The sequence below is a fragment of the Amphibalanus amphitrite genome, unplaced genomic scaffold (genome assembly GCF_019059575.1).
Source record: "Amphibalanus amphitrite isolate SeventyFive unplaced genomic scaffold, NRLGWU_Aamphi_draft 000203F_arrow, whole genome shotgun sequence".
In the NCBI taxonomy this organism is placed as follows: Eukaryota; Metazoa; Arthropoda; class Thecostraca; order Balanomorpha; family Balanidae; genus Amphibalanus; species Amphibalanus amphitrite.
In genome coordinates this window covers 382054-405767 of record NW_024881698.1, presented here as the reverse complement: position 1 = coordinate 405767, position 23714 = coordinate 382054, and the positions used below count along the sequence as shown (strand labels likewise).

Below are 23714 nucleotides of genomic sequence, written 5' to 3'. Positions count from 1 at the left end.
GTGATGGCAGCTAAGCATGTGGTCAACGGAAGCCACCCTACTCGCAGAGGATTTGTTGGGATTTGTTCATTGCAAAGTTAGCAATTTGACTCGTCATCGGCCCGACTGTCACTTTTTTTTGGGGGGGGGGGTAAAATTCGGAAACTCGTGCCCATATACCCAAAAAATCATCAGTTGCACCCGCTAACAGAATGCATCCGTGCTTGCACATGCACTCGTAAGCGGATTCAAAAACAATAATTATCTCTCTAGCCAGTTCGCCAATTCGCTGTCTAGACATTTAGTCCTGTTTTTGAAGTTCTCTCTTTTTAATGAGCCGGTTAGTGAATGGCGACAAAAAAAAGAAAAGAAATGCTGTTCAGCCATGCTCTTTTTAAAGACTTATTTGATGCCAGGCTTCCCCCCGCAAGAACTGTTTACGTCATTCAGAAGGCCTCATCACAGTAAGGGGTATGGGGGAACTTCGCTTCGTTGTGATTTTCCGCGTCACGCACACTGAGTGATTGGCGCCCAGTAAGGCACACCCTTGGGCACACCAATGAGCGTCCGGCTGGTGAGCCCAAGAGGCACCGGTATCCGCCTGGGGCGGTGGACGGGGTCAAGAGAGAGCAATACGAGCATGACCTTTGGCCGGCCTCCGACTGTTTTGACCCAGTTGTCAGCCGCTGGGGCCTGCGTCATATAGCAGTTTTCCTTCTACCGCTGGCGTGAAATCGTGTTACAGCGTACTTTTTATGATACAGGCCATGACCTCCCTACTGGGGTCCTCAAACTGAATGGAATAGTTCGCTGAGCCGCCGCAGCCCAGGACGCGATACTTTGAAGAGAGACTATACATCTTTTGAGATTCGATGCTGGGTGCCAGCATAGAAAATGCGCGCAGTACCGTAATGGCGCAACAGGACAAACGAAGAAGCAGCCAGAGCAGACAAGTACCTGCGGGGAGGCAGCTGACAGTTGTGCGTATATTGATCGGCAGCACTCAGCTGCCTGGCGACGAGACGTGATCACAGAGCGCAACGCCCACTGCAAGAAATCAGCCGGAGCGCATCCAGCGCGAGGCGCGGGAGACTAGACGCGACCGGCCGTCAGGCTGACCCGCCGCCTGTAGTGATATACCGGCCCCGCCTGCCTAACCCGCCAGACAGAGCGGATACGAGTAGTCCCGCCCAGTCACGGGGAGGCCGGCGGCAGGCACTGCCCGATCGCCGACTCACTGATCGTGCTGATCAGTCGCTCCGCTTCCTTCACACAGCTCACACAGGCTGTTCCGCTAACATCTCACAGATTATTCCGCTGACTTCTCACGGGTCGGTCCGCTCGGTTCGGCGTTTCACTGGTCGCCGTGCTCTGAGAGGCCGGCAGTCTGGCAGTCGTTCACCAGACGGGTGTCGGGGCGGTCGGCGGGCTGGCCGTCGGCCGCTGCCAGCCAGCCGAGGCAGTCCAGGTCCACATTACCGCCGCAGAGGATGACGGCGACGCGCCGGAGCTGCGGCGGCAGCTGGTCAGAGAGTGCCGCCGCCACGGCCATCCCCGCCGACGGCTCGATCAGCAGCTGCCGGAGACACCGCGCCGAGCTCACACAGACGCACAAACACACTCGCGTGGCCTTAAAGGAAAAGGGCCACCTTTAACATGGGGATTGAAACTGAGATAGCCATCTTGTAGCCCGTGTCCGAAAACCTATCTGCCTACCTCCTTACGGCCGATTTCGGCCTCCATTCGTAGTTATCGGCAATTTTAAAAGAAAATACGCCAGGAATGCGTCCTTATCCCAGGAATGCGTTCTTATCCGACAATACAGTCACCCGCGGCGAGGCTTTGGTTTTTTACCAATCAGCTCCAACCAGCTCAGCTTTAACCAATCAGCTTATCTGACACAATCCGACGAGTCTGTCTTCTGAACGCTGATTGGCTTGAGTGTGACGTCATCGCTATGCCATCATACAGTAGGTGCCGTAGAGAGTATCAACATAGTACCAATATGTTAAATAGTTTTAAATACTTTTTCGCGAATTGTGCACTTCTGGCACCAGTTTTAAAAAGAAAATGAAAAATAATAATGTCAAAATGAAAAACAACGATATCTTCATATTTCACGAAGGTGGCCCTTTTCCTTTAATACAGGTGCATGACAATGTGCAACATTGGAAACCATTGGAATCCCTGACAATAGACATCATTCACAGGGTTACTGCTTTGGAACAGGAGACACAAATGCAAAGAAAATTGAGCTTGTAGTGAGGCTAATTTCACATTGCCACACTGCCCATGAATGTAGGTTATATGATAATCGCCACAATAAATGACCTAACCTAACTTATTTAAAGGGACCCTCCCACCTTAACATTAGATTTGAGTTGAGATAGCCAAAATGGGGTCCCTGGCTCACAATTACCGGTTTCGGCACTCACAACATCGAGAAATGCCTTAAATCGGAAATATTGAATTTCAAATTTGCAGCATTTTGATTCAGAGGGGCTAATGCTTAGGAATACCCCTCTGAATGTGTGACGTCAGCACAAATATCTAACGATTTTTAAATGTTTGACTAAAACGTTTTGTAGCACGCGGTGGTATATGCTATTTGAGCGCAACATCTGCCGCAAACGCCGCACTTCTAAAATAAAGTCGCTAGAAACAGCGGAGATCCCAAAAAAGTAAACAAAAGTACAAGTCTAATATCTTGAAAACCGGTGAATATTTTTCGGTGAAATTTGGTAGATATTCGTTTTCGCTCTTTCTGAACCGAGCGACATCACTTTCATGCTAATTCATAAACTTTTTTGAAGGTGGGAGGGTCCCTTTAACCCTCGCCCGTATAGGGGGGGAGGGGAGTCGAACGGACCCCCCCCCTCCCCTCGGTTTTTCGCAAAGAACTCCCGTAAAAAGTGGAAGATCGCGACGAAACTTTCAGTATTCTCGCGTTAATTAATTTTACACCTACCCTGAAAATTTCATGACCCTGACCGAAATGACCTTTGACCTGTGACCTACTTTTAGAGACCATGTTTGGCTGGAATCGCGATTCGGTGTATGTCGGCTCGCATTAGCAGCGCATTTGCAGTCGTTTCGTGGTTTCAAGCGTTCAAACATGCGATATGATGTTACCCCCATGCATTAGGGTGGGTGTCAAGGTTACCTGAAGGTCAGGTCATTGACCTTTGATGACCAAGAGTCGAGACCAAGAGTCGACCACTGCCCTCGACTCGGTTCACTTCTTCGAGTTTTACATGTTTCTAGAGTCGATTTACCTGTATGTATGTATGTATGTATGTATTGACACCAAAAGCCTTCCACATATGGCGTGGCGATTACGGCTTAGATCCGAGTATAATGGGTAACAATCATGCGGGCAGGGGGAAGAACACTCAGCACTAGACGACAGTCATCCATCGATGGGGGTCGCGACAATAATCATATACATATGTACACAAGACAAACAATATATATACATAAGCACAAACAGATCGTCCACCAATTGGCGGCATGCCCTGCTTCTACTAAACAGACTCGTCAGCGGCGTAGCGGGGATTTGTTAATCAGCGCGGCCCTGGCAGACCGGGCGAAGCTGGCAGGTGGCAGCTGCACTACCTGGGGTGGGAGGCTATTCAATAGCGCCGCGGCACGGTACTCAAAACGCCGTTTTCCAGTTTCAAGCCTCGGCCGGGGAAGATGAAGGAGATGATCCTGCCGTGTGTGCCTGTCTCGAAAATTTTGGTTAGGGACGAACAGTGCAGCGAGGTTCTCGGGCTCTTCATGCTTAATGACCTTTTGCGCGATCGTGAGTGTCAGGTAATCTGACATGGATTTTGGTGATAGCCAGCCAAGTCTGTCACGCAGGTCCGAGACGTGGTCAAACTTACGCCGTCCGAAGATCACTCTAGCGGCAAAGTTCAAAATTTTCTGGAGTCGGTCAAAATTTTTCTGAGTCCCGTTACCGTACACAGTGAGGCAGTAGTTGATCCGTGATATGACAAGAGATGTAACGAGGACTTTAATGACACCGTCAGGGAGACAATTTCGTGCGTGAGACAGTCCGACCAACAAGCCAGTACACCGACGACTAAGCTCGGACACATGTGCTTCCCAGGACGATAAGAGTCGAGGGCAGTGAGTTTCACCCCGTGTAGGTACCTTGGTGTGCTGCCAGAAGGCGCGCGTGGCGGCGGCGATCTGCCGGTCGGCGATGGTGATGACGCGCGGCCCCACCAGCCGGCAGAGCAGCGGGAAGGCCAGCCGGCCGCAGCCGGGCAGCCGGCAGCCGTCTGCCAGCGTGTCCAGCAGCCGGCCGCCCGGCAGCGGCGGCCACAGCGCGCGGCCGGCGCGCAGACTCGCGCCCAGCTCCTTCCCCTGCGGCTCCACGGCAAACACTGCAGGCACACAACAGAGTCCGGCTACCGCAGGAAATACTGGGTACCGGATAGTCCGGTACTCACGCAATAAAAGAATGTAGGGTTTACCTTCTGAGGTGCTGAGTGTACCCTCTGTGGTGTTGTGGTGTACCCTCTGGGACTGGGCTTACCTTTACACTCTGGCCTGAGCTCGCTGATCACTGCCGCGATGCCGGCTGCCATGCCGCCGCCGCTGACTGCGACCAGGACGGCGTCCAGATCGGGGACCTGCCGACACCACCAGAGACACACAGCCAGTTGCAAGCTATCCATCGTATGTATACCGTACAGCGTCGTCTCCATTCCCGGGATAGAGGAGCGAGCAGGCGGCAGGTGACACCGACAGGAGCGGCCAGCGGGGCTGGCTGCAGCACGGAGCCGCCAGGACTGCCGGCCGCACCGCCTGCAGACTCACCTGTTCAAGCAGCTCGAGCGCAATGGTGCCCTGTCCGGCCATGGTGTCCCAGCTGTCACTGGACTCGGCAACTGTGAACCCGGTGCGGGCCGCCACGGCCGCGCACACCTCTCGCCTGGGCAGAGGAGGCGGGTGTCAAAGCCAGGGGTGCCGCCGTCAGACCGAGGGGCGGAACACACCCAGGGACAGACTCGGGGACGGAACACTCCTCCCACCTGAGCGGGGACGGGACACGGAGGGATGCAGCCGGCAGTCAGAGGGACGGCCCACACCGGGGGACCGAACACAGTACACACCTCCCGCCTGAGCGAGCAACGGGGCCGTCAGACCGAAGGACGGGTGGCTACGCGGTGGGACGAAGCAGTCAACTGGAGTGTATCTATTGGCGTGGCCATCACCCAGTGCACGGATAGAGCCCCTCCGCAGTGCCTGGCCGACGCCGCCCCTCCGACGGTGCCACCGTCGGGCTCCGTCCGCTAGGCGGCGGCGCCACTGTCCCCTCTGCCCAGTAGGAGTGCATACCTGGCGTCGACAGTCGGCTCGCAGAGCAGCACGTGAGCGCCGTAGGCCCGAATGGCGTCCACCTTCACAGCTGCAGTGTCGCGAGGCACGACCACCGTGCAGGGCAGGCCGGCCAGGGCTGCGCGCAACAACGGGTGGCTATCAAAGCATACAAAAGCGCAGCGTACAATCCTCAAAACATACAAAATCGCAACATACAACGAGCAAAACCTACAAAACAGGCCAGGTAGGGGACAGCCCAAACGTACAAAAGCGCAGCGTACAAAATCCCAACGTACAAAAGTTTACCGTCCAATGGGTAAAGCGTACAATGGCAAATCAAACAATGATCAGAACGTACAAAATTGGAACGTACAATGGCAGATCAAACAAACGCGTATCATACAAAATTGCAACCTACAAAACGAGATGATCGTATCATACAAAATCGCATCGTCTAAAATCGGAAGGTACAAAATGCCTCTGGTTGACGCCGGGTGAATTGATATTTAACAAGTCAGCCACCAGATGGGGTAATGGTGCTGTGGCAGTGGTTTTTTGGAAGCCACCAGGAAATAGAGTGGAATGCCACTAAGTCCCTTAGAAACACGATACCTCTGGACGCTGCACCGGCCGGCTATCGACGCTGCGGGCGGTCGGAGGGTGCCGAGGGGAATGGTTCCGAGCAGGCGGGAACACGATACCTCTGAACGCTGCACCGGCCGACTATCGACGCTGCGGGTGCCGCGTGGACCGGTGCCGAGCAGGCGACGAGGAGAAGCGGGCATCAAGACCGTGAGAAATCTATTATATTGGCGGGTGTGCATATGTAGGTAAATGAGGCAAACGTGCATAGGTATGTAACACCTTCATCCTTGGTCACATAGCCCTACCCACGCACTGCGGGGGGGGGAACTGTTTGAACAACCCCTCCGGTTTCTCGCGAATATCTAAAAAACGGCGGCTCAGAGTGCCGCCGTGTTTTGCACATCTTATCATACATCTTTTCTACACCTTCTGTGAAAACTTCAGACCAAAGTCATCCAAGGTCAGGTCACCATATCACGTCAAGTGATCTTACTACATGAAAAGTTTCAATGCCTGTCACAGCTACACCGAGTGACTGATCACTTTGAAACTTTGAGCAACTGATAAAACAACAGTATACACAATACACATAATGTATACAATAATTATAATAATGATACACAAAATGTATCTCTCGGAATTTCGATATCGGTGACCTATAAGGTCAGTTCAATTTTGCGACCTCTCCATTATAAGTCAATGGGAGAAAATTGAAAGGCGCCTCTTTTGGCCGAACGTCATTCTAATCACTTTCAAATATCGAATTACAAGTAGACATGACAAACTGAACCGGAAAATGGTACCCGTGACCCCTCTTTATGTCCCTGAGGTCATCTCAGGTCACGAATAGTATCCTACAGTTTTTCGCAAATAACTTTTGACAGAGACATGCTAGAGCAGTGGTCGGCAGGTCATTCGGGGTCGTGCCCCCTTTTTGGGCGCCAGGCAGGGCCATTACCCCACCTACCAGACCCCATTGCTGACACAACCAAGTTTACTGAAATTCCATACCGTCCTGGAACTCTTTAGGTATTTGTACATTTCCAATGCATCAAATTTAAAACATGACACTTCCTCCACAAAACATTTAATACCTATATCCCAGTAGCGGCGGAACACCTTCAATTAAGGGGGAGGGGGGGGGGGCACTGCCGACTTTTGGTCCCATTCTTTCCATGCAACGCCATAGGGCTAATGTTAAAATGCAAAAATCAAAGGGGACACGGTGCCCCGGTGCCCTCCCCGTTCCGCCGCCTATGCTATATCCCATTTAACCCTTGTACGTATAGGGGTGGCGGATGGTTTTTCGTTAAAAGCTCACGTAAAAGGCATTGGATCACGACCAAATTGTACCCTCGAGCCCATCATTTTTTTTTACCAGCCCGGAAAATATCATGACCTGAGACCAGTTTTACCAAAAGAAAAATAACCGCCTGCCGGAATTTTTGCCTCAAGACCGCTTCACATACGGAGCGTAAACGCGATGGGCTCGTAAGCGGATAGGGCTTTACCGTTTACGCTCCATATGTGAAACGATCTTTAGGCAAACAATTCCGGCAGGCGGCTATTTTTCTGTTGGTGAAACTGGCCTCTGGACCCATAATGACCGTTGGCTTATGAGCTTTTTCTGTAGATCATCTTGAGCCATAAATTCTCACTTCAAGAAGTTATAGCGGGTTCTGATTTTCTCGACACTTGTCATTGCCCTCTTGAATGAGACGGAATGACCAAGGACCTTAAAAATGGGCAGCAGCGGCTTCCTATTGTCACGGGTAGCACGCTCGTCTTTTTTATGCACAGCTCCATCTCAGAGTCCGAGAGGCCGCGGGGGTCCGATCGACTCCTCCCCCTTACGTTAGCGGCTGTTGAAACGCCAACAGACGGGCGACAGTTAAAAGTTGCAGCTGCTTTTGTACGACTGTACGGAGGGGTGAGATGGTGGGGCGAGCAGGTACATGAAAATTGGTATCTAATCAATGTGTGCTGTGCCTTTGGCCTGGGCTAATCTTTGAACCCTGGGATGCAACAGTCACGATGGCTCCATCACTGGAGCTACAAACTCTAAAAAGATAGGCTTTCTCAGAATCCCTAATTACCCATACCGAAAGGGCTCCATTACCCCCAAAGGGGGCATGCCCCACCATTTGCCGACCCCTGTGCTAGAGCGATGAAAAAACCTTATATGTATGTGTTTGGCTCGACAATACGGATCGACTGATGCAGCATGACCTTTTCTGGTCAGGTCATGACATTGACCTGAGGTCATGACCTTGTCATGAGGTCATGACCTTGACCTAAAGTAAATTTTTCAAGTTGAACTTTTGAGGTCAACTTATGGTTCTTTCGATGCGTCGCCTTGACGAGAGGAACATGATGCTGCTGAAAGTAAGCTCGTGCATGTTTTGAGTCAAAAGGTATTGCAGAAAAACAGTTCCCGCAAAAACCATCTACCTATTCTGGCAGTTTTTGGCCCCTGCACGCTAAACCGTTCCTAATCTTTGCGCCGGTTTGTCGAAATTATCGAAGTTTGACCTGGAAAGTGGCGAAATTTTACCTTTGGTGACCTCTGTTGACCTGACCTTTGAGCTGACCTAAAATGTGGCCGATATAATTTCTTCATTACTTCTGCCGCTCTTTCGAACGCCGTCTACGGCGTGTCGCTACGTGGCCCAGGAGCCGAGTGAGAAGGGGGGGGGTGTTCAAACACCCCCTCCCCCCAGTGCAGGTGGCGCCGAGCACCGGCCCGGCTCCGGTTAGTCAATCGCATGGCGTTTAACATAACGGTGCATCATCGGTGTTTAACCCGCACCCTGCTGGGGGGGGGGGGTGTTTGAACACACCACACCCCCCTGTGTTTTTTTTCACAAATATCTCAAAAACGGCAGCGCGGAGCGCCGCCGTTTTTGGCACACCTTATAAAAAAAGTACCGATGTCGCGCTAATTCTCGCTCCGGTCCCATTGTGCATTGTAAGAAATAGTTTTAGTGTCTATGCTACATATTTTGCGACCGATACCCCCTGAACCCGATTACGACTCGCTGACGAAGTTTTGTAAATACAATTTGAAAGCTCCGACCCGAACGATTTCTTGTGGAGTGAAGCTCTCATTCACTTATTGCATTAACAAACTCCACAGTCCACATCATATCTTTATGTGTAACTAAGCTGTTGGTGGCGGTAAACACCCATTTGGATGTCGGCGGTGACGCCTAATGGTTGAGCTGACCTGGCCCCACCTACCCAAAATGCACGGATACATCGTCTTTGATCAAAACTAGCACGAAATTGGAAATCAGAACCCCGAAAAAACTCACTAACAACCTCATTTTAAAAAGTTAAAATAGGCCACGATTTCCCTGACTTTTAAGTCATTTACCCGAATTAAAATGCCAACTAATGACCGGCGATCTTAAAATCGGGTACCATCGGCTTCCTTTAGTTACGGTAGGACGTTCATGTTTTCGCGAAGCTATAGTTCGGTTAGGGACTGAACGATTGGGGATCCAACAGAATCTCCCCCCCCCCCCAATTATATGCTAGCGGCTGAAAACGCGGTCACGGAAGGGTGACAAAGAGCACCTACAAAGAGCATACAAACACATAAGTCCTTAACCCTAGAACGCCTAGGGGGGGGTGTATCAACCCCCCCCCCCTGAGGTTTTTTCGAAGTGCACGCTAAACGGCTTGTCGTAGCGGGCTGAAATTTTCAATACCCTCTGGGGCAACCTTTGCGCATCTTTTGCCGAAAAAAAATTGATCGGGTCATGTCAGGTCACGGAGTTATGACGTCATAAGAGGTACAGCCTCCGGCCGACAGTTACCAAACGTGTGCGCCGAATCCCTAGGTTTTCTGCCGGTGATACCCACATTGTTTGATGGATCATGATGAAACTTCCTATGCATGTTGGGGCAAGCATTGGCTATCGTGTGGTGCAAGAAAATTGACCGGGTCAGATCAGGTCACGGAGTTATGACGTCACAAGAGGAACAGCGTCCGGTACTATTTTTGAAAAGCGCCCGAACCACTATTTTGCTAATTCTTGTCACCTCAATGGGAATATGCAGCAATATTAGCTTCTATAGGGAGCAAATGGACCTCCCAAATCCAAAAATACAATCAGATTTCAAAAATTTAAATTTTGATTTTTCGAATTTCTGCCGCCGACTGTGACCTTGCCGACTTCCGGCGCTCCCAACGCGCCATTTTTAGAGCTAGGGAAACGAAATACATACCAAACGATAGAGAATTGATCAAGGAACACGATAGTGAAGGTTTCAAGTCGATATCTCCCACCGTTTTGCTGCAATCGCCGCCGAAAGTTGAAAAAAGTCTATTTTTCCGAAAATTTGACCTTTGACCGGTCAAAAGTAGGTCAAATGTTGACCTAGGACCAAAAAATATACCACCAATCGCGAGATCTCGTTGAGAGCAATCCGTTGGTTTTTTCCTCTAAGCTCTACGACCTTCCGTTTCGAAACGCCAGGGGCGGGGGTCGTAACAACCCCCCCCCCTGGTCGTTCGTGTTATGAGAAATGGCCTGGTCGTGCGAGGGCTAATCCTCGCCCGTACTGGTGTTTTGCCAGCCGCGAACGTATATGGGGGGTGGGGGGTGGGGGGGTCTGTTGGAGACATAGTTTGTTACGAGAGACGCCCAGTTCGAGGTTTAAAGTCCAGCAATTAACCCGCGCCCTGCTGGGGGGGTGTTTGAACACCCCCCCTTGTGGTTTTTCGCGAATATCTCACAAACGGCGGCGCGGAGCGCCGCCGTTTTTAGTACACCTTATCATACATCAATTCTACACATGTTGTGAAAATTTCAGACCAAGGTCATTCAAGGTCAGGTCACCAGGTCACTTGAAGTGACCTCACCTCATAAAAAGTTTCAATGTCTGTCATAGCTACACCGAGTGACCGATCGCTTTGAAACTTTCAGCGATTGCTAAGAGCAATAGCATGCACAAAATGTATATCTCAGAATTTTGATATCGATGACCTAAGGTCAGGTCAATTTTGCGACCTCCCCATTAAAATTTATAAGTCAATGGGAGAAAATTGAAATGCGCCTCTTTTGGACGAAAGACATTATAAACGCTCCCAAACACCGAATTACAAGTGGGTTAGACACACTGAACATGAAAATGGTGTCCGTGACTCTTGTTTATGCCCCGAGGTCATCTTAGGTCACGAATGGTATCTAACAGTTTTTCGCAAATAACTTTTGATGGAGGATGCTAGAGCGATGAAAACGCCTTAGATGTGTTCAGCTCGACGATACGGATCGACTAATATGCAACATGACCCTTTCCGGTCAGGTCATGACCTTGACCTGAGGTCAAATTTTCAAGTTGACCTTTCAAGGTCAAGTTATAGTTCATTCGATGCGTCTTGACGAGAGGAACACGATGCCTGTAAAAGTAAGCTCGTACAGGGTTTGGGTCAAAAGTTATTGCAGAAAAACTGTTTCCAAAAAAATCGGCTATTTTTGCACTTTTTGCCCCCTGCAGGCAAAACCATTGACGTTAGGTCAAATCTGAGAGGATTATTCAGAAAGGGCGTTAATAGGGCTATCGAATGCGCTTTTCCGCGGCGCTGTAGCTCTATTGGTTCCCGAGTTATGCGTTGGCTTCTTGGAAATTTTCGACATTCGACCTGGAAATCGGCGAAATTTTGCCTTCAATGACCTCTGGTGACCTGACCTTTGACCTGACCAAAAAATTGACCGAAGCGATTTCGTCATTATTTTTGACGCTCTTTCGAACGCCGCCTTCTGCGTATCGCTACGTGGCCCAGGAGCCGAGTTACAAGGGGGGGTGTTCAAACACCCCCCCCCCCAGCAGGGCGTGGAAATCCAGGACCCCCAGCCGGGCGCCTAATTTCAGGTATTCAAAGTAATCTTGAACCGACCTGTGACCTCGGAACTCCACTTGAAGGTACTCATCAGAAGCCTCTCGTAGCGTTATTTTGTTTGCTGCCTCGCCCGTTTCGCTGCGCCTCGAGCTATGGGCTATGGGTTCTCGAGCTATGGGCTGGGAAAGTTCTCTCCCACCCCCACCCAGCAAGTGGTGTGTGGCGAAATACTCCAGCAACTGCCGGGTTAACCCTCGCCCGTATTGGTGTTTTGCCAGCCTCGAAGGTATAGGGGGGCGGGCGGGTCCGTTGGACCGCCCCCTTGCCGTTTGGCCCCTGATCGAGCTAGAGTTCGAGAAAAAATTTAAGGTCCTAGGTCATTGGTTGACCTTCCAGGTCAGGTCAATGACCCACAAGTCTGGAAAATCGGGACCTATTAGAACATCGTAAAGTGAGGTTGATGAGGGTTTTTCGGGGTGCTGATCACGAATATCGTGTTAGTTTTGATCACAGATGATGTCTTGATGCATTTAGGCCAGGTCAGGTCAGGCCAATCAGTAGGTAGACGTCCTGCCAGGTATTCATAGTACGTGTCAGCCGTTACTGACAGCTTCGTAACATGTTACGAAGACACCAAAACAACTTCATAAATGCTCAAATGGTTGCTTAATTCGAAATCAGCTCCAAAAAGTAGCCTAGAACTCGAAGAAGTGAACCTAGGTCATCAAAGGTTAATGATCTGACCTGACCTTCAGGTGACCTTGACACCCACCATAATGCATGGGACCAACATCATATCACATGTTTGAACGCTTGAAACCGCAAAAATACTGCAAACGCGCGGCTAATACGAGCCGACATACGCCGAATCGCGATTCCGGCCAAACATGGTCTCGAAAAATAGGCCACAGGTCAAGGTTCATTTGGGACAGGGTCATGAACTTTTAGGGGTAAGTGTACAATTGATTGACTCGACATAACTGAAAGTTTCATCGCGATCAACCGCTTTTTACGCGAGTTATTCGCGAAAAACCATGGGGGTGGGGGTCCGTTCGACCCCCCCCCCCTATACGGGCGAGGGTTAACCCTCGCCCCGTTGGGGGGGGCCATTTTGGCCCCCCCTGTGGTTTTTCCTGAATAGCAAGAAAACGGCGGCGCGCAGCGCCGCCAAATTTTCAGTACCTTCCCGGGCATCAATTTGACACCTTCACACAAAATTTCAAGTCTTAGGTCACCTTAGGTCAGGAGTTATTGAGGTCAAACTGAGGTCATGTTCGAGCAAAAATGAGCAAAAAACATGCAATCTTGAAACGCTCACCAAATCTACAGTTATCAAGCAATTTCAAAGTTCTTTATATGGTCTTGTAGACAAAAAGTGGCGCTACAAAACTACTGTCTCGGATTTTCAAAATTTTTGGTTTTTGACCAAAAAAAATTCAAAAAATTGATTTTTTTAGAAAAACTTTGAAAAAATCCAAAATTTTCCAACTTTCGAAAAAACCGGAATATATGTGATAGTCCCAGCGCTCTTCTATATACATACCAAATTTCAGATCGATATCTCGTTTTTTGGCCAAGTTATAGCGAAAAAACTGTTCAAAAATGATGACGTCAAATTTTTGAACTCAATTTTTAGCAATTCTAGACCACGTACGGCAAAACAAAGACCACCATTGAACTCCCCGTGACGAGTTGCATCGATTCGATACCCATTTTATGCAAAAATATTAACTTTGAAATTTGACCTAATTTGACCTGACCTTGACCTGACCTTGACCTGACCTTGACCAAAACGTGATCTAAGCTGGCCCCAAAGGCTGCCTGACCCATATAATCGCATTTGTCATGTAAAATGGACCATAAAACATGTATCACACGACACTTTCATATTGTGACCCCCCCGTGACCTGACCTCTGTGACCTGACCTGGTATCAGTGACCTCAAATAGCAAAATATGTGTTTGAAGAACATTTCCCCATCGATGATTTTCAAAGAAATACATTTTACTCGATTTTACAACGCATTTCTTGAAGTGCCTGTAAACGGTGAAAATTGGACCTTTGACCTGACCTGTGACGTCATCGGTTTGACCTAGGTCAATAAAATTGGGCCACAAGGTAGTTCCCCGTTGGGGCTATCCAACGCCGTTTACCGCTTGTCGCTATGTTGCGTGGTTCTCGAGATCTTAGGGGGGGGGGCCAAAATGCCCCCCCCAACCGGGCGCGTTGCTCGGCAGAGCCCAACGGGGCGCGGGTTAAGTCAGTTAAATTTCTTTCGCAGTTTTCAATTTAATTTACGAATTATGTTCCGGCAGCTATAGTCAAAATGAGCAGAATGCTGCTCAATGCACCAAGCGCAACTTCGTTCTCCGGCCCGCAGAGAGCGGGGATGTAAGTCAGGCACGGCCTTGGCCGTTTCCTCTGGGGCCGCGCCGTCTGCCGAGGGAGGGGAGACCTTGCCCAGTCTGAGGGAGGGGGACGACGGCGCCACCGGGACGCCCCGTCGCTCCGAGACCGGCGCTCACTGTATAAACAAGCAAAAAACGCTGGCCGTGCAAAGCTTGGCTGTGCTTTGACAGAGGAGGCATCTAGTGGAATATTTCGTAACTACACAAACTTCTAACAAAGATGTCGCTTGAAGCGCGGTTGAGATTGTAGGTTTTGATCCAACTGAAAATTGACATCTCAAGGACGACGAAATGATGTAAATTTATATGAAATGGTTTTGTATGATGCGTACTTTGATTAATGCCATTAATTTTCCACTGCCTTTTTGTGTGAAACGATTTTGTACCTTGCGATTCTGTATGACACAATTTTGTATGCTGCGCTTTTGTATGTTTTGACTGTCCCCTACCCGGCCTGTTTTGTAGGTTTTGCCCGTTGTATGTTACGATTTTGTATGTTTTGATGATTGTATGATAAGATTTTGTATGCTTTGATATGGAGCCGCAACAACAGGCCCCGACGGCGTCAGCATTATCGCAACACAATTCGGAAAAGGGCTGGTTATAACCAAGGACCCTTTTATGGCGCATGACCGAAACGGTAGCTGCTTGTTATTCGCAAAGCCTTAAAGAGTAATTCACTTTCCTGAAGTTAGCTTTTTGCAATGGCTTTATGATTTTATGCTCAAAATGAGCAGAAATTTAAATAAAACCTTTAAGAATTATTTTCTTTATTTTAATCTAGGAAGCACTATATTCTCAATAAAATAATGTTTGACGCGGAAGCTTATTACGCGTTGACCAATCTTATTGCGTTCCAACCTACGCATGCTGCATTGGTTGTTGCATGCTGAATAGCTGTCGATGACGTGGCTGCATCCCTCAGCAAGGGACGCATTCCTCTGCAAGGCACTCTTTACGGAACAAGAATTGGAATCGGATAATTTGTTTAACCCGCGCCGGGGGGGGGGGGTGTTTGAATACCCCCCTGCGGTTTTTCGCAGATATATCAAAAACGGCGGCGCCGAGCGCAGCCGTTTTTGGCACACCTGTTCGTGCATCTTTTCCGCACATGTTGTGAAAATTTCAGACCCAGGTCGCCTTAGGGTTAGGTCAGCTGTCACCAGGTCACGCCAAGTGACCTCACCTCAGAAAAAAAATAAGAATGCTCGTCATAGCTACACCGATTGATCGATTGCCTTGAAACTTCCAGCGATTGATTAGAGCAACGTTATCTATAAAATGTATATCTCGGAATTTTGATATCGGTGACCTAAGGTCAGGTCAATTTTGCGGCCTCTCCATTATAAGTCAATGGGAGAAAATTGAAAGCGTCTGTTTTGCACGAACGCTATTCTAGACACTCTTTTACTTCCTTTTACGGGACTTCCCTGCGACGTCAGGGAAGTCCCGGTCCTGATGACCCCTGCGACGTCATCTTTGACCTGACCTGAAAATGACCTCGGTAAAAATTGTAGACCTTATCCGTGTGAATCCTGTACCGTTTACCGCTTGTCGCTATCTTGCTTTATTCTCGAGATCTCGCTGTCGCTCCCGCTCGTAACAATGGACAGGTCATAAAAATGACCTAACCTGAGGTTAACGCAGACGGCGGCGGCCCGACGTCGGCTGGACGTCGGTATATGCGGACGTACCCGACGTCCAGCCGATGTCGGGCCGAGGTTGAACCGACGTTGGGCCGACGTCGGCATGTTTACTGGGCTGTTCCCCATTGTCCGTTCGTGTCACCATCGTCCGACTGCCGGTCTATTTTACCCCTGGTCGGCTGGTTACCGGCCCGGTCCCGTGTAACTGCCGTCCTGCTGGTTACCGGTCCGTGTACCCGCCGTCCCGCTGGTTACCGGTTCGCATTACCGTCGTTGGGCTGGTTACCGGTTCGCATTACCGTCGTTGGGCTGGTTACCGGTTCGTGACGTCGCCGCTGTTACGGCGCAGAGGACCGCAGACCGATCGATGGAGAGTGTCGGCTCCGACGGCCGTCGGCGACCCACCTGACGGCTCGTGACCCGGCCGACCAGACGGTCCCCATGACCCGGCCGTCCAGAGGGCCCCAGCCGTACAGCTGATCACACGGCCCCCTAGCCCGACCACATGACCCCACACCCCCACCCCGCCCTACAAGGGCAACCAAACCCAGAAGTTTACAGCAGTGGGTCAGTTTAGGATGAGTGCATGCATGCCGTAATCGCGGCACTGCGAGTGTCTAATGGTGTCCCGCCAGCCGACGTGGCGGGGCAGACCCGACGCCTGTCGAGTCTGAGGTAGGCTCTGTCGGTGGTCCTGCCTGAGCTCAGGATCGTCGGCGGTTACTTAGAGGGCACTGGGCTGACTGTCACTGACCTGCTGCATAGGCGGTGGCCTGGCCGTGGTTACCACTACTGTGGGTCACTATGCCAGGCACATCGGGGCGGCGCTCCTTGATGGCAAACACCTGCCGACAAAACACCGACAAACAAACGTCAACAAACAGTAGCCCGCGTCCTATTGGAGTATTTAAACCCCGTGGTTTTCCGCGAATTGGCGCCGTTTTCGGCACACTAAATCAATTACATCTTCTCTGCACATGTTGTGAAAAATGCAGATTAAGGTCGCGCAAGGTCATGTCACCAGATCACGTCAAGTGACCTTTCACCTTACCTCATAACAAGTTTCAATGCCTGCCATAGCTACACCGAGTGACCGGTCGCTTTTAAACTTTCAGCGATAGATAAGAGCAACAATATGTCCATGCAAAATGTGTCTCAGAATTTCGATATGGGTGACCTAAGGTCAGATCAATTTCGTGACCCCTACATTACCATATAAATCAATAGGAGAAAATTGATTTGCCCCTTGTTCATTCAGCTATAATCCCACCGTGCGCTTGAAGAACTGTTGAACATTTGCTAAGACCGTGCCTCAGGCTATCCACAGCACAGCTGTCCGTTAGTCACATGACCTAACTCGGTCACCTGACCTTGACACTTGCGAGGCGCCAGGGGCCAGTGTTTGACAGACGTAACTCGCACCTGAACGTGGTGTCTATTGTGACGAAAGAAACTCTTTGACAAAGCGCCATCGCGCTGAAGTTATGGTGAAGACTGGAATGAAGAAGAAAGTCAAATAGAATCATCTGTCCTAATCCCAATCGAAAACCTAATGGGGAATCATAAAGGAGTAACTCAGCAAGATTGAACCAGCTCCCACAGAAAACGAACTTTAGAGGATCCTGTGAAAGGTGCGACTGAACATCATCGCGGATAATCTGGACATCCTGATCTATGGAATACCAAAGCGCACGAGGGAATGGGTAGGACAGGGCAGGGGATAAATCGGTAAAGAAACCATAACCAGGGGGCTCTTTGTTTATTAATTATGGCGGCGAGCTGATGGAGGGGCAAATAATTTCCGGACACCCTGTATAAACACTCAATCAATCAATCAATCAATCATGTATTGAGTCCTCCATGTGAATGGTTTTTCAGTGCTCTCGTCATACAATCATTCACAATCTATAAAACTACAAGTGGGTATAAAACACACATCAATAAGAATGACGCACAGTATAAAAGTAAAGAGAATCGTCTGTACCAGTAAGATACTCAGATGGCAAAATGTGAAGTTAAGAATGCACAATACGCGGGTAAAAAGTAGACAAAGTAAATAAAAGTGAGCAGCGCAAAAAAAAATCATCAAAAATACATCACAGCTTGTTTGCCAGAAAGCTAACGATGGAGACCGTTCCACGATTTTACTGCTCTAAAATGAAAAGTACGCCTGCCTCGCTCTGTTCTAATTTTAGGCAGGTCCAGCTGATCCCCACATGTGCCGCGAGTGAGCCTCCTATTCACATCAGAGCGACGCATCACGAGTCCAGCTAGAGATGGCGGCGCATCCGACGAGAGAATCCTACGCAGCATCGCTATGTCTCGGTCCTCCAACATCTTGTCAAACTTCGGCCATTCGAGAGCTTCCAGAGCTGCGCTAATGTGGTCGCGTTTAGACAGTCCTGTTACAATGCGCGCCGCGAAGTTAATGGCCTTCTGCACACGTCGCCTCTGGGTTGCGCAGCAGCCTCCCCAGACGGTACAACAGTACATTATGTGGGGGAATACAAGGGCCTCGATAAGCATCTTTTTTACTTCATACGGTAGCTTATGTCTCAACTTAGATAGGCCGACTAGTACATGGTAGCAGCGGCGGGTCACCAACGACACCTGCTTCTCCCAGGTCAGTGAAGCGTCAAAGAACACGCCTAAAATTTTGATCTCGTGACTAGGTTTAATTTCGCAAATGCCAAAGTCAATAGTAAAATTTGCACTACATATTTTTCTCTGCGGCTTTACTAGCAAAAGTTCAGTCTTAGTTGGGTTGATTTTTAGCCTGTTCTGGGTGTACCATCGGAGAGCCACCTCCAAAGTACACTCCATACGCCGTTTTAGGTCGTCCAAATTAGAAACCGTATCAGAGTCAATAAACTGAATGTCATCGGCGTACATGACCTGCTTGCCACTGGGTAAATGAGACATAAGGTCGTTAGTAAAAAGTAAAAACAATTTTGGACCCATTAGTGACCCCTGTATCACGCCGTGTGTCACTGGTAGTGCCCCAGCGCTGCTACCCTGCATCCTCTGACTTCTGCCGTACAACCAGTCACGAAACCAGTGATCGCTCACGCCGTACCAGCCTAGTTTTACAAGCAACCGCTCATGTTCAACGCTATCAAATGCACGAGACGTGTCTGCGGCAAGCAATGCACATACGCAGTTATTTTCCAAACAAGCTGATATGTAACTAAGTGAATCGATTAAAGCAGTTTCAGTTGAATGCCCGTTACGAAACCCATGCTGATTATCACATAAAACATGATGTTGGTCTAGATAAGATGAAAGTTGATTGCTAACACATTTTTCACAAAGTTTGCCAGGTACGCTGTTGATGGATAGAGGCCTATAATTGCCGGGGTCACATCGGTCACCTTTCTTGTGCAGCGGCACGACACACGCCTCCTTCCATTTCTCTGGTACCTCTCCTGTTTGCAGCGAACTGTTTATCACGTGGAGCAGATGTGGCCCCGTCACGGCGAAGGTGGCCCTCAGCATCTGCACTGTCACTCCGTCCACCCCACATGCCCGCGAGCTGCTCATGCCTCTCAGACCGTGTGACAGCTCGGGGAGCGTCACCACATGCACCTTAAACGCTCCGCTGATGACACGGGGCGGTCGAGGCGACAGTGGCGTCCCCTGCGCGGTCGCGGACAGGGCAGTGGCGACATCTGCACCGGCCGACACGAAGTGGCGGTTCAGTCGCTCCGCCCAGGCCGTGTCAGTGTGGTGCAGCGGCGCGGCTCTCGGCTCGGGTTTCCTTGATGCGATGAGGTGTCGGCGGATGTCCGTCCACGATGTCGTCCGTCTGTTTCGATACGAGGTAGTGAAGTATTCAGCACAGGCCTTGCGCTGAACTTTCTTGACGGTGTTTCTGCACTCTTTAAACCGCTGCTGTTTCACGGTGTTGAGTCGGTCTTGGTCGCGGGCCTCCCTGGCTCGATCTCGCTGCTCCATGCTGTCTCTCAGCTCCTCGTTCTCATGAAGCCAGGGACAGGGCTGGTGTTTTACCCGAATGGTTCGCAAAGGCATGTGCTTGTCCAGGATGGGCTGCCACACCTGCAACCACTGCTCCCACTTGGCCGCGGTGGTTGCGGCGCTATACACAAGGCTCCAGTCTGCCATAAGTAGGTCAAAGTTGAGACCGTCCCAGTCGACGCGTCGTGTCGAGCGCACTGTGATTGTCTGTGCATGCTGGCGCGCCCGTTTGATGGAGATGTTGACAGCGACAGCATCATGATCGCTGAAGCTGCAGTCGATGACCCTGGGATGAGAGGTGAGCTCCGGCCGAGACGTCACCACGTGGTCAATCAGCGTCGCAGTAGATGGCGTCGTGCGAGTCGGTGAGCTGATCACCTGACAGAGGGACAACTCGTCCAGCAGAGTCTGGTACTGCTGAACCCCCGTCGACGTCGGCTGCAGCAAGTCGATGTTGACGTCGCCCAGAACGTACAGTGGGTGCTGTTTGGCGAGCTGTGACGTCAGCTGGTAGTTCAGGTCGTCCAGTACCGGTGAGATGGGCGATTTCGGCGGCCGGTACAACACTCCAACAATGAATACCGTGCCCCCGACAAACCGCATCCACAGCGACTCCAACTGCGACCCGGTGCTTGGCACGTCCAACACTTCCGCCTGCATCGAATCCCGGTAGATAACACAGACGCCCCCGCCATGTGATTTGCGATCACATCGCTCTATCACATAACCGGGAAATACAAGATATCGATTATCGACCGCCTCACTGAGAAACGTCTCACCGACGCACAGAATGTCTAGCTTGTGCCTCTCCAAGAGGAGATTGACATCGTCTATGGACGGCATGAGATGGTTGATGTTGATGTGAGCCAGATGAAGCTGATGGGATCTCACTGGCTCCGTGCCGGTGACTTGGTGACGTAACGTTCTCCGTAGGGAGAGTCTAGTCGGTACTGTAAGGTATCGCTCGGTAGTTGCAGCCCTCCCAGTCTCCGCTGTCGTGATCCTGGCCTCTCTTCGTCGCCGGTGCTGTATGCGTCGGCCAGCGCGCACACCTCTGTGCGTGCCGCGGCGCCGGGGCCGCTCGGCGCACGGGGCCGCCCGTTCCCGTGGCGCCGGCCGTGCGGCGCCGGCCGACCACGGGCGGTGAGGGCGGGCGACCTGCCACTCGGGCCGGAGCAGCGGCCGGCCGGCCGGGCCAGAAGTGACGTAGACAGCGGTGGCATTGCCCCAGCTCGGGTGAGCCGGCCACAGCGGCGGCGGCTGTCCTTGACATGTCGGTAGAGTACGGTGGATGGTGACGAGCGGCCCTGATTGGCCCATCGCCCGGTTCCACCTCAAACAACGAATTATAAGTAGACGTGACACACGAAACTGGAAAATGTCACCCATAGCCCCTCTTTATGTTCCTGGGGCCATCGCAGGTCACGAATGGTATAAGAATGGTATAAGAATGGTGTAGATGAAAACGCCTTGGCTGTGTTCAGCTCGACGATACGGAGCGACCCGGTCAGGTCATGATCTTGACCTGGGTTCAAATTTTCAAGTTGACGGTTCAAGTTCAAATTGCCTATATGACGCTTGACGAGAGGGATATGGCGCTTGACGAGAGGGAAACGATGTCGGCAAAAGTAAACTCGTTCACGTCAACGTTATTGCAGAAAAAAACTGTTTTCGCAAAAATCGTCCATTTTCTGTTTTGTTTTTACTGTCGACATTTTACCTGAAATTTAGCGAAGTTTGACCTTCGATTAGGTACCTCTAAAGACCTGACCTTTGACCTGTCGAAGAAATGATCGAAGTAATTTCGTCATTATTTTTGACGCCCTTTCGAACGCCGCCTACCCCGTATCGCTACGTGGCCACGGGTGCCGAGTTAGAAGGAGAGTTCAACCCCCCCCCCCCTCCAGCAGGGCGTGGAAATCCAGGAGCCCCAGCGGAGCGCTGGTTAACCCGCGCCCTGGTGGGGTCTGTTTATAACGCGACCTGGTGGGGGGGGGGGCTATTTTTTGCCCCCCCCCTCATATCTCCGAAACTACTGGACAGATCTGTTATGATCTGTGCAGTGGTCCTCACGGTTCAGGGATCCGAAGAGTCGTCCGTCTTGCGCACACAGGTGTATTCCTCTCGCGACCAACACAGATCAAGTGAGTGCCAGCTCAGCTGGCCACAGACGCGTATGGCAGCACACATACACCAACGCGAAGGAATCTCCCTCCGCCAATGCTTATGCGCATAACATCTCCCCCCCCCCCCACAAGACCGATGCAACTGAATAATGCAGCGGTCTTGGCGCACTGGGAGAGCTAACAAGTAGTGAGACAAACAAAAACAAATCGTTCTGCCCAGACAAAGCACAGTGTTCCAACATAAACGGAAACACGTAAACGAATACGGGACACTACGCATCACAGCGAACAGGTCACAGAGTCCTCTTGAACGTACGGCATAACATCTCCCCGGCATAACATGGCATTGACCGTACGGCATAACACAGATCACGGAGCAGGACGATACCTGTTCGGTGGGTGTCGCGCACGCGCACTGCGACGTGGTGGAGGCATTGCCTCGTCCGCAACACAGACGGAGGACGAGTTAGATGGACCGCCGGGAAGAGATGGATGGAGAGGCCTGATGAAGCGTCGGTTTCTCCAGCAGACTCGCCCACTCGGCAGCTTGATGTGGTAATCTCTGTGACGACCGATTCCCACGACCACGCCTGTGCGGTCCCACATCCTGGAGAGAGGGTTCTGCAGGCGGACTTCATCGGCGATCTTCAGCGGAAGAAGAGGAGACGCAGAACGGTTGTAGGTTTCTTCTGTCCTACGGCGCCTCTCTGCATTCGCCTGATCACACTTCGCTGCTGAAGCCTGCCATTCTGGAGCAAAACTTCGGTGATGAGCTGGAACACAGCTTCGGAGTGGATGACCCAGTACCACTTGGGCTGGAGACTGGCCGTCCTCACGTGGACTGTTGCGCAACTCCAAAAGACCCCGGTCAAACCTCTCATCGTCTAAGTTGCCGTCGACGGTGGTTTTTGCAACGAGCTGTTTCAGGGATTTGACGGCTGACTCTGCCAAACCGTTGGACTGTGGGAAGTGGGGAGATGACATCAGATGCTTAACTCCCCACCTCCGCACGAAGTCTCCGAAGACTCGGCTGCTGAATTGAGGGCCGCCATCTGAGCGCAGCGTTACAGGAACACCGAGCATCACGAAGTTCTGACGCAACGCTCGAATGACCTGCCTTGAGGTTGTGTCACCCGCTGGGAACACATGCACAACAGGCCACCCGGAAAGTCTGTCGACATATACCAAAAAAGATCGCCCAGCGTGACTGAAGATGTCTGCAGCAACTTCTTCAAACACTCGAGTAGGTGGGGGGTCCGTCATCAGCGGCTCACGCTTCTGACTTGGTAGTCGTTCTTGACATAGCTGGCATCCTTGGACGGTGTTTTTGATGTCCGTTGACATTCCTGGCCACCAGACCACTTGCCTCGCCCGTCTCTTCGTTCGTTCGATGCCTTGATGTGCATCATGAAGACGAGCCAACACGTTGCACCGCTCCTGCTGTGGAATGACGAGCTGCGCTCCTTTCAAAACAATGCCATCATCCACGCAGAGATCGTGTCTCACTTTCCAAAACGGCAGTAGATGACTGGGAATGTCGGACTTGTTGCTTGGAAATCCTTCCAAGACCATGTCAACCAGGGCTGCATACTGATGATCTGCCTTTGCGGTGTCTCGCAGCTGAGAGAGCTGCATGTCTGAAGCCCGCTGGATGGCGCCGACGTGAAGATCAATGCTTTGCACGATCGCAGCATCCTCTGAGGTCGGCGAAGAGACTGGAGATCGTGACAATGCATCCGGGATAGCGTGCTGTTTCCCTCGACGCCACGTGGCCTTGAACGAGTACATGCTCGTTTTTTCCTTGAGTCGCTGC

General features: G+C 50.9%; 1 protein-coding gene across 1 annotated transcript in view; it reads right to left on the bottom strand.

Moving 5' to 3' along the window:
* Positions 1-951: 951 nt before the first annotated feature.
* LOC122384919 (beta-hydroxyaspartate dehydratase-like) overlaps positions 952-23714 on the bottom strand; it is a 41344-nt gene continuing 18581 nt past the window's right edge. The window contains exons 2-7 of the mRNA XM_043372752.1: positions 16555-16645; positions 5332-5449; positions 4810-4924; positions 4526-4622; positions 4138-4373; positions 952-1555 (exon numbers count right to left, since the gene is read on the bottom strand). Coding sequence (XP_043228687.1) covers positions 1334-1555; positions 4138-4373; positions 4526-4622; positions 4810-4924; positions 5332-5449; positions 16555-16645 — 879 coding nt within the window. The 3' untranslated portion in view covers positions 952-1333. The remainder of the gene's footprint in view (positions 1556-4137; positions 4374-4525; positions 4623-4809; positions 4925-5331; positions 5450-16554; positions 16646-23714) is intronic.